Genomic DNA, 11,234 nt, shown 5'->3' with positions numbered 1-11,234 from the left:
CATTAGAATGTTAACTCACTTTTCACTAATTCATTTAATGTAGATGTTTCTAGGTATCAAAAGGAGAAGTTAAGGTAACTTGAGACTTGTTGAATGATCATATGTTATACTGTATGGTAATATAAAACACACTTATTCCTATTAATTACACACACACACACACACACACACACACACACACACACACAGTCAAAGCAACTCTTTGTAAACTTTGGTGTCCCTGATTTCTGCTTCTGTAGAACTACAGCTGATATTTAATATGACCAAGTAAGTCATGATGGTGGTCTTTGACTTTGACTTAACTTGAATTAAGACTTATTCTTAGTCATATTCTTCACAGCTGTCAACACTCACATTTTCTAAGCCCAGGTTTCATTCTGTTCTCTCCACCATGTTCCACACTGTAGCGGTAAGCAGAAGAACAGACAGTCATTGAGGGATACACCTGAACTCTCACACACACACACACACACACACACACACACACACACACACACACACACACAGTCAGCATATAACTTTGTCCAAGTGTTGATAAGAATGTTTGTCTTAACTAGCCTGATAAGTCAACATGTCTGATATGAACATTGACATAAACCCTCTACATACTTGAGTTTCTCCAGTCTGCAGTGTGGATCCTCCAGTCCAGCAGAGAGCAGTCTGACTCCTGAGTCTCCTGGGTGATTGTAGCTCAGGTCCAGCTCTCTCAGGTGTGAGGGGTTTGACCTCAGAGCTGAGACCAGAGAAGCACAGCCTTCCTCTGTGACTAGACAGCCTGACAGCCTGCAAAGAGTCAAATCATATTAAAATCACACTGATATTCTTTGGTGGTGAAAATAGTGGCAGTATATTTTTTCAACATATTCCATATATATTCGTAAATTAGTGTATCATCATAAAAAATGACAAATGATCAAAATAATAATTTCCTGCAGATAGAAACATGTATAGTACAAATATTATAGTAGACTGACCAGACCAGTTTAAAAAGCAGTATCAGTCAGAAGACAGACAGTGAGGAATCAGATTTAGATTGTATTGAGTATACAGTCCACACCATATCTATTTAGACAGTGAGGTATCAGATTTAGATTGTATTGAGTATACAGTCCACACCATATCTATTTAGACAGTGAGGTATCAGATTTAGATTGTATTGAGTATACAGTCCACACCATATCTATTTAGACAGTGAGGTATCAGATTTAGATTGTATTGAGTATACAGTCCACACCATATCTATTTAGACAGAGTGAGAGAGTTACAGAGGCTACAACAAAGCATGCTAAACTCTCACCATTACCAATAACAGAGGCTACAACAAAACATGCTAAACTCTCACCATTACCAATAACAGAGGCTACAACAAAACATGCTAAACTCTCACCATTACCAATAACAGAGGCTACAACTAAACATACTAACCTCTCACCATTACCAATAACAGAGGCTACAACAACACATGCTAACCTCTCACCATTACCAACAACAGAGGCTACAACAAAACATGCTAACCTCTCACCATTACCAATAACAGAGGCTACAACTGAACATACTAACCTCTCACCATTACCAATAACAGAGGCTACAACAAAACATGCTAACCTCTCACCATTACCAAAAACAGAGGATACAACAAAACATGCTAACCTCTCACCATTACCAATAACAGAGGCTACAACTGAACATACTAACCTCTCACCATTACCAATAACAGAGGCTACAACAAAACATGCTAACCTCTCACCATTACCAACAACAGAGGATACAACAAAACATGCTAACCTCTCACCATTACCAATAACAGAGGCTACAACAAAACATGCTAACCTCTCACCATTACCAACAACAGAGGATACAACAAAACATGCTAACCTCTCACCATTACCAATAACAGAGGCTACAACTGAACATACTAACCTCTCACCATTACCAATAACAGAGGCTACAACAAAACATGCTAACCTCTCACCATTACCAACAACAGAGGATACAACAAAACATGCTAACCTCTCACCATTACCAATAACAGAGGCTACAACAAAACATGCTAACCTCTCACCATTACCAATAACAGAGACTACAACAAAACATGCTAACCTCTCACCATTACCAATAACAGAGACTACAACAAAACATGCTAACCTCTCACCATTACCAATAACAGAGGCTACAACAAAACATGCTAACCTCTCACCATTACCAACAACAGAGGATACAACAAAACATGCTAACCTCTCACCATTACCAATAACAGAGGCTACAACAACACATGCTAACCTCTCACCATTACCAATAACAGAGGCTACAACAAAACATGCTAACCTCTCACCATTACCAATAACAGAGGATACAACAAAACATGCTAACCTCTCACCATTACCAGTAACAGAGGCTACAACAAAACATGCTAACCTCTCACCATTACCAATAACAGAGGGGGTCTGATCTTTGTGCCTCTGTAACTTTCTCATTCATCATTATTCTCGATTCATTCATGATTATTCATAATCATGGTAGCATCCACATGAATGTAGAAAACATCTTCTATTCTTACTGACAATACAAGTGAAGTGACTCCAAAATGACAGGACATTATTCACCATTCAGTTTCTATTAGGAAAACATCTAAAACACAACCAAGACAAACTGCAAATGAATTCAACAAGTTTGTAGAATCACAAGATTAATGTAATCACTGGAGGCATGGAATATGGGACCAAATACTAAACTTACAACTACTTTAATACAATATATGTGGATATAACCGAATAATTACGACTTTTCAAATGGGAGAACTACATACATAAAGTGCTTTCATATCTGATAATACTGACCTCAGAGTCTCCAGTTTACAGTGGGGATTCCCCAGTCCAGCAGAGAGCAGCTTCACTCCTGAATCCTTCAGGTCATTGTTACTCAGGTCCAGCTCTCTCAGGTGTGAGGGGTTTGACTCCAGAACTGAGACCAGAGAAGCACAGCCTTCCTCTGTCACTCCACAGCCTGACAGCCTGACAAAGAGATCATCATGACTTAACAAACACACTGTTCATTTAACACCAGTAGTGTAGAAGGACAATGGTAGATGCATTTGGTTTATTCTCTCAAACAACATATAGATTCTTCCGTCTCCTAGAATTGTATGGTCATATTGGTATACTAATGTGAAAATCAATGAATTTATTCAATATGTTTTTCAAAATAATATATTATACATATTATAATACATATTTTTCTCTGAACTGAATATTTATTCCTGATGATTAGTTCTTAAATGTAATTTTATTTACTCACAGAACAGCTCTGGAGGCTTTGACCACTGGCAGCAGCCTCAGAAGACCTTCCTCTGATCTGGAGTATTTCTTCAGGTCAAACACGTCCAGATCCTTTTCTGAAGTCAGCAACACAAAGACCAGAGCTGACCACTGTGCAGGTGACAGGTTGGGTTTTGAGAGACTTCCTGATCTCAGGAAGCTTTGGATCTCCTCCACTAGAGAATGGTCATTCAGTTCATTCAGACAGTGGAACAGATTGATGCTCCTCTCTGGAGAGGGATTCTCCCTGATCTTCTCCTTGATGTACTTGACTGTTTCTTCATGGCTCTGTGAGCTGCTTGTCTTTGTCAGTAGACCTCGTAAGTGCTTCTGATTGGACTCCAGTGAGAGGCCCAGAAGGAAGCGGAGGAAAAGGTCCAGGTTTCCCGTCTCACTTTGTAAGGCTTTATCCACAGCACTCTTGTAGAAAGTAACTTCAGTAACTTTAGGCTTCTCTCTGAAGAGCGACAAAAAGTATCTGAACATTGATTGAGGTTCGTCCATTAGATTCTCATTGTTGTTGATGAATGAGAGGAACACATATACAGCAGCCAGAAACTCCTGAATGCTCAGATGTACGAAGCAGTACACCTTGTCCTGGTACAGCCCACATTCCTCTTTAAAGAGCTGTGTGCACAATCCTGAGTACACTGAGGCTTCATTAACATCAACGCCAGACTCTTTCAGGTCTTCTTCATAGAAAATCAGATTGCCCTTCACAAGCTGTTGAAAAGCCAGTTTTCCCAGTGACAGAATGCTATCTTTATTCCAGTGTGGACCTGTATCTTCTTTCCCAAGATACTTTTCATTCTTCTGTTTGGTATGAAACACCACAAGGTGTGTGTACATCTCAGTCAGAGTCTTGGGCATCTCTTCTCTCTTCTGTTCCAGCATGTGTTCAAGGACTGTTGCAGAAATCCAACAGAAGACTGGAATGTGGCACATGATGTGGAGGCTCCTTGATGTCTTTATGTGTGAGATGATTCTGCTGGCCAGGTCCTCATCACTGAATCTCTTCCTGAAGTACTCCTCCTTCTGTGGGTCATTGAACCCTCGTACCTCTGTCACCTGGTCAACACACCCTGAAGGGATCTTATTGGCTGCTGCAGGTCGGGTAGTTATCCAGAGGAGAGCAGAGGGAAGCAGATTTCCCTTGATGAGATTTGTCAGCAGAACATCCACTGAGGTTGACTCTGTGACGTCCCAACAGATCTTGTTCTTCTGGAAGTCTAGGGGCAGTCGGCACTCATCCAGACCATCAAAGATGAACAGAACTTTGTACTTGTTGTAGTTGGAGATTCTTGATTGTTTGGTTTCCATTGAGAAGTGATTGAGAAGTTCAATGAAAGTGTGTTTGTCCTCTTTCATCAAATTCAGCTCCCGAAAAGGGAATGAAAATACAAATTGGACATCCTGATTTGCTTTTCCTTCAGCCCAGTCCAGAATGAACTTCTGCACAGAGACTGTTTTTCCAATGCCAGCGACTCCCTTTGTCTGCACAGTTCTGATAAGTTTGTCTGGTCCAGTTAAGGTTTTGAAGATGTCGTTACATTTGATTGCAGTCTCTGGTCTTGCTTGTTTCCTGATTGTTGTCTCAATCTGTCTCAGTTCATGTTCATTATTGACCTCTCCTGTTCCACCCTCTGTGATGTAGAGCTCTGTGTAGATATTATTGAGAAGTGTTGGGTTTCCTTGTTTAGCGATCCCCTCAAATACACATTGAAACTTCTTCTTTAGATTAGATTTGAGTTCACGTTGGCAAATCACAGCAAGCTCATCTGAATGAATAAATAACACAGAGGATAATAATATTACGTCTGTTTTAATGTCTACAGTATTGTAGGGTTGTTATAAAGTTTTACATTATAATAATTTATTCTCTTAACTGACTGTATAAATGTGTAAATGTTGTCATAATGCATTACAGACTGGTGTGACTGATTAATATTATTATTGGTATTATTGATGGTATTATTAATGTTGTCTCTCTCTCTCTAAATGAATCACCACAACACATCCCTGCTGCTACTTGATGAGGTCACTAGGTGTTGTGTTAAGGCTGCTACAATATCATTGAGTTACACAGCTACTTTAGCTGTACTTTAGCTACATATTTTAAATGTTAAGAAACAGCATTCAACATGAGGCAGACAGCTCTTACATTTCTCCAGTGTGTCAGCAAGCTCCTTCTGGTTCATTTTCCTCAGGATGTGCAGTGTGATCTTCAGAGCCCCCTCTCTGGCACTGCTCTCCTGCTTCTCATCTTCAGCATCCACCACTTCATTATCCTGCTTCTGACTCTCAAAGCCTTCTGGGAGTTCTGGACTAAGAATCCTCTTGAACATCTTCATCTCGTTCTTCACAAATGTCATAATTTTCTCTTCAAGCATCTGAAATAAATAAAGTAAATAAGTTAAGCAAGAGAAGAAATGCTTTCTCATTAACACATTAATGAATGATTGACAGATCAACTTTACTTGAGGTAAACAAAAAACACATGTACATAACAGGACCACATACACTGAATATGGAGTCCAGGAGGTCTGTTTGATGACTCTGGGAAGACTGACCACTGAGAATCTCTGACTCTGATCTCCCCTGTTGGTTTCTGTGGACAAAACATGAGATTACATCTCCTCATCCAGGGAGTACACACACACACACACACACACAAAGGGAGGGAGGGAATGTTGTGTTTGTTTAATATTGTTTTAGGACTATGAAATTGGCCAAAATTATTAGCCTATGGATTATGAAAACAACAACAATAAATGGGAAAATGGGAGAGGAGAAATGACTAGAGACAGTGTTGTTTAACTCACTGACCAGGACCCATGAGTTCTTCTTACCTTTGTTCAGTAGAAAAGTCTCCCTCTCTAAAGTTTATAGGTTGATCCATAGACCGGTCACTCTTCATGGACACACAGCTGGGAACAGGGGAGGCTGGTCTCTCCTGCTGGATTGGTCTTCAACACAACAGAGACAAACATGACATCCCTCATCTACTCTGAGCTCAGATGGGGAAACAGAAGAAGAGTTTCACAAATAGAACCGACTTCAAGACGCTCGTTGCAGCGCGCGAGCAGTGTGTCATTTTTAATAACGAGATTAATTTAGCGACGCGAGCGTTGTAGTCAGTCTGTCAGCCCTGCTAAAAGGCTGGTGTCGTTACTCTGCCTTCTCCGGGGGATGTTGAGGTAAATTTACTAACCGGGAGGGTTGAATGATGTAATTTATTGGAGGGCTGGAAGACGCACTCTCGAGGTTGTTTACTCACAATATCAGATATTAAGATGATTTTTATAATGAATGTATACTGAGGTTGAGGTTCTGACTAGTGATTATTTACCCGGGGTTCAATACCTGCTATTGTTACTATTTATTTAGGTTTAAACACTAAAGTTACCGTCCATCTAGTGAAGAGAGGAGAACCGGACAGAGGTAGCCAGCATCCGTCAACGAGAGAGGGAGAAGCCTCACCGGGATTTAACAGGTGGAAGAAACAACCGGGGAGCTCCATCGGTCCACAAGAAATGCAGACAGCCGGTGATGATGTAGTGGTAGCTATGGTAACTAGGATGCTGCTGGTAGAGTAGCTAGCTAGATTACCGAGCTGTACCGACTAGCTAGGATAACTAGGATGCTGCTGGTAGAGTAGCTAGCTAGCTTACCGAGCTGTACCGACTAGCTAGGATAACTAGGATGCTGCTGGTAGAGTAGCTAGCTAGCTTACCGAGCTGTACTGACTAGCTAGGATAACTAGGATGCTGCTGGTAGAGTAGCTAGCTAGATTACCGAGCTGTACCGACTAGCTAGGATAACTAGGATGCTGCTGGTAGAGTAGCTAGCTAGATTACCGAGCTGTACCGACTAGCTAGGATAACTAGGATGCTGCTGGTAGAGTAGCTAGATAGCTTACCGAGCTATACCGACTAGCTAGGATAACTAGGATGCTGCCGGTAGAGTAGCTAACTAGCTTACCGAGCTGTACTGACTAGCTAAGATAACTAGGATGCTGCTGGTAGAGTAGCTAGCTAGATTACCGAGCTGTACCGACTAGCTTGGTTAGTTAGCAGGTCGTTCGTCTGTCCCTCGTTTCGATGACGAATCCGGTGAAACACAAATTGAAACAAGGATAGAGAGTGAAAAGGATCTGGCTACACTCACACTGTCCCTGACCGTAAAGAAAAAAGCAAATTGAACAATAAACTTCGGTGTCTCAACACTGTAACAAACTCGTAACGTCGTTATTCCCCAAGATCACCTCAATCCACTCTGCGCGTAACCGGCTTGGCGCCACACCGTACGGGGTGGCGGACAGTTTTGTACGCGGACAGTTCTGTACGGGGACGCGGACAGTTCTGTACGGGGACGCGGACAGTTCTGTACGGGGACGCGGACAGTTCTGTACGGGGACGCGGACAGTTCTGTACGGGGACGCGGACAGTTCTGTACGGGGACGCGGACAATTCTGTACGGGGACGCGGACAGTTCCAGAACGCGGACATGAGCAGTGCAACACAATCAACTAAACCCAGTCTTTACGTTGGGTTACATTGGTAATATTCATTTTTTATCATTATGTTAAACAAACATTCTGTTTTTTTATAACAATTCCATATTTTAATAAACATTCCATATTTAATTATCTACATCATGTTATTTCAAGTTCTCCCTTTGGAGCACAACATCATGTTGTTAAAAAATAATCCTAAATTGTGCATGGCTACAAATTGGGCAATTGAAGGCGTCTAGGGCGTAATATGTGTTAGATGAAAATGAACATTGTATGCAATGTTGTAGGCAACATGATGGTAATATTGTCAATATTCTGCTTGTACAACCATCAAAATTGGTAAAAAAATAAATAAAAATGCATTCCATTATATTAGGTAATAATTAAGAGTAGGGTTAGGGTTAGAGAGGAGGCAAAGTGGTCGTGTCATGTGAAAATTCTATCAAATGTCTAACATTGCAACGAGTACAGTCAGGGTGCCGTGGAACCCCTGCAGTACCTCCACAGACCCCGGATTGAGAACCCCTGCAGTACCTCCACAGACCCCGGATTGAGAACCCCTGCAGTACCTCCACAGACCCCGGATTGAGAACCCCTGCAGTACCTCCACAGACCCCGGATTGAGAACTCCTTATTTAGCAGATGTTCTTATCCAGAACGCTTTACAGTAAGTTCATTCATCTTAAAATAGCTATTTATTTTGGAAATAAACTTAATAAATTCTTCAAAAAATTGTCATCTTACCTCTTAGATTTGGTGTCATGTCCCCCAGAGAGATACATTTTAGAGGCAGGGCCATCCTCCTCTCTCTCCCCATAGAGACTCATTTTAGAGGCAGAGCCCCCCTCCTCTCTCTCCCCAGAGAGACTCATTTTAGAGAACCGACCCCTAAACAGAGATCCAACATGTTGGTTGTGGTTAACACAGTGTCAACTAAACAGAGATCCAACATGTTGGTTGTGGTTAACACAGTGACAACTAAACAGAGATCCAACATGTTGGTTTTGGTTAACACAGTGACAACTAATTATTGATTATAATTATTATTATTATTAATTATTACAACTAATTATTTAAGGTCAATTGTTCTCATGTATTCATTATCTCTTTGAGAAATAAAACATTTACTAACAGACATAAAAACAGTCAGGTGATTTAATGCATCACATGAACATGTAGCTGTGACATTTAATCTCCATTTAATCTCAATAATAATAAGTCACTGTTTGTTTTTATTTTTTATTTTACCTTTATTTTACTAGGCAAGTCAGTTAAGAACAAATTCTTATTTTCAATGACGGCCTAGGAACAGTGGGTTAACTGTTCAGGGGCAGAACGACAGATTGTCAGCTTGTCAGCTCGGGGGTTTGAACTTGCAACCTTCCAGTTACTAGTCCAACGCTCTAACCACTATGCTACCCTGCCGTTAAGGTAGTTCTAGACAGTACAGCAACAATAATAACAATAATAACAATAATAATAATAATAATAATAAGTCACTGTTTGTTAAGGTAGTTCTAGACAGTACAGCAACAATAATAATAATAATAATAAGTCACTGTTTATTAAGGTAGTTCTAGACAGTACTGCAACAATAATAACAATAATAATAATAATAATAATAACAATAATAATAATAATAATAATAATAATAATAATAATAAGTCACTGTTTGTTAAGGTAGTTCTAGACAGTACAGCAACAATAATAATAATAATAATAATAATAATAATAAGTCACTGTTTGTTAAGGTAGTTCTAGACAGTACTGCAACACAAGGCCATGTCTCACACTTGTTTTTATTCACCAAAAGTGGCTATTTATTGTCTTTCAGTCTGTTCTTTCTTTTCTAAACGTATCTGAGAATATAGACAGAAGGGCTAAAACGGACTTGATTGATCTGAGGGGGAAATCATTGATCCATTCAGAATCTTTTTTTGCATCAAGTGATATGTAGATGTTATATTATGTAAAGTAGACTAGGTTATAATGTATAGTAGTGGGTTGTTAGTGATATATAGATGTTATATTATGTAAAGTAGACTAGGTTATAATGTATGGTAGTGGGTTGTTAGTGATATGTAGATGTTATATTATGTAAAGTAGACTAGGTTATAATGTATAGTAGTGGGTTGTTAGTGATATGTAGATGTTATATTATGTATAGTAGACTAGGTTATAATGTATAGTAGTGGGTTGTTAGTGATGTGTAGATGTTATATTATGTAAAGTAGACTAGGTTATAATGTATAGTAGTGGGTTGTTAGTGATATGTTATATTATGTAAAGTAGACTAGGTTATAATGTATAGTAGTGGGTTGTTAGTGATGTGTAGATGTTATATTATGTAAAGTAGACTAGGTTATAATTTATAGTAGTGGGTTGTTAGTGATATGTAGATGTTATATTATGTAAAGTAGACTAGGCTATAATGTATAATAGTGGGTTGTTAGTGATATGTTATATTATGTAAAGTAGACTAGGTTATAATGTATAGTAGTGGGTTGTTAGTGATATGTAGATGTTATATAATGTAAAGTAGACTAGGTTATAATGTATAGTAGTGGGTTGTTAGTGATATGTAGATGTTATATTATGTAAAGTAGACTAGGTTATAATGTATAGTAGTGGGTTGTTAGTGATATGTAGATGTTATATTATGTAAAGTAGACTAGGTTATAATGTATAGTAGTGGTTGTTAGTGATATGTAGATGTTATATTATGTAAAGTAGGCTAGGTTATAATGTATAGTAGTGGGTTGTTAGTGATATGTAGATGTTATATTATGTACAGTAGACTAGGTTATAATGTATAGTAGTGGGTTGTTAGTGATATGTTATATTATGTAAAGTAGACTAGGTTATAATGTATAGTAGTGGGTTGTTAGTGATATATAGATGTTATATTATGTAAAGTAGACTAGGTTATAATGTATAGTAGTGGGTTGTTAGTGATATGTTATATTATGTAAAGTAGACTAGGTTATAATGTATAATAGTGGGTTGTTAGTGATATGTAGATGTTATATTATGTAAAGTAGACTAGGTTATAATGTATAGTAGTGGGTTGTTAGTGATATGTAGATGTTATATTATGTAAAGTAGACTAGGTTATAATGTATAGTAGGGGGTTGTTAGTGATATATTATATTATGTAAAGTAGACTAGGTTATAATGTATAGTAGTGGGTTGTTAGTGATATGTAGATGTTATATTATGTAAAGTAGACTAGGTTATAATGTATAGTAGTGGGTTGTTAGTGATATGTAGATGTTATATTATGTAAAGTAGACTAGGTTATAATGTATAGTAGTGGGTTGTTAGTGATATGTAGATGTTATATTATGTAAAGTAGACTAGGTTATAATGTATAGTAGTGGGTTGTTAGTGATATGTAGATGTTA

General features: G+C 38.6%; 2 protein-coding genes across 11 annotated transcripts in view; both read right to left on the bottom strand.

The window, feature by feature from the left end:
- LOC118937845 (stonustoxin subunit beta-like) overlaps positions 1 to 11,234 on the bottom strand; it is a 33,231-nt gene that overhangs the window by 1,189 nt on the left and 20,808 nt on the right. The window contains exons 1-8 of one of the 10 annotated variants that reach the window (XR_016486141.1): positions 7,358 to 7,653; positions 6,164 to 6,280; positions 5,835 to 5,922; positions 5,476 to 5,704; positions 3,295 to 5,092; positions 2,838 to 3,011; positions 610 to 783; positions 355 to 445 (exon numbers count right to left, since the gene is read on the bottom strand). Coding sequence is in view for 8 of the 10 variants with exons in the window: in XM_090197830.1 (XP_090053956.1) it covers positions 355 to 401; positions 610 to 783; positions 2,838 to 3,011; positions 3,295 to 5,092; positions 5,476 to 5,704; positions 5,835 to 5,922; positions 6,164 to 6,280; positions 8,575 to 8,702 (2,755 nt within the window). In the remaining 2 variants the exon portion in view is untranslated. Of the gene's footprint in view, positions 1 to 354; positions 446 to 609; positions 784 to 2,837; positions 3,012 to 3,294; positions 5,093 to 5,475; positions 5,705 to 5,834; positions 5,923 to 6,163; positions 6,678 to 6,720; positions 6,937 to 7,357; positions 7,654 to 8,574; positions 8,719 to 11,234 lie in introns of those variants that run through there. The other 9 variants (XR_016486142.1, XM_090197830.1, XM_090197833.1 and 6 more) reach the window with 9 other exon arrangements.
- LOC118937839 (NLR family CARD domain-containing protein 3-like) overlaps positions 1 to 11,234 on the bottom strand; it is a 71,391-nt gene that overhangs the window by 54,373 nt on the left and 5,784 nt on the right. The window lies entirely within an intron of this gene.

This window comes from Oncorhynchus mykiss, chromosome 13 (genome assembly GCF_057628025.1).
Source record: "Oncorhynchus mykiss isolate SJ-2025 chromosome 13, ASM5762802v1, whole genome shotgun sequence".
NCBI lineage: Eukaryota > Metazoa > Chordata > Actinopteri > Salmoniformes > Salmonidae > Oncorhynchus > Oncorhynchus mykiss.
This window is presented reverse-complemented; position numbering and strand designations above follow the sequence as displayed.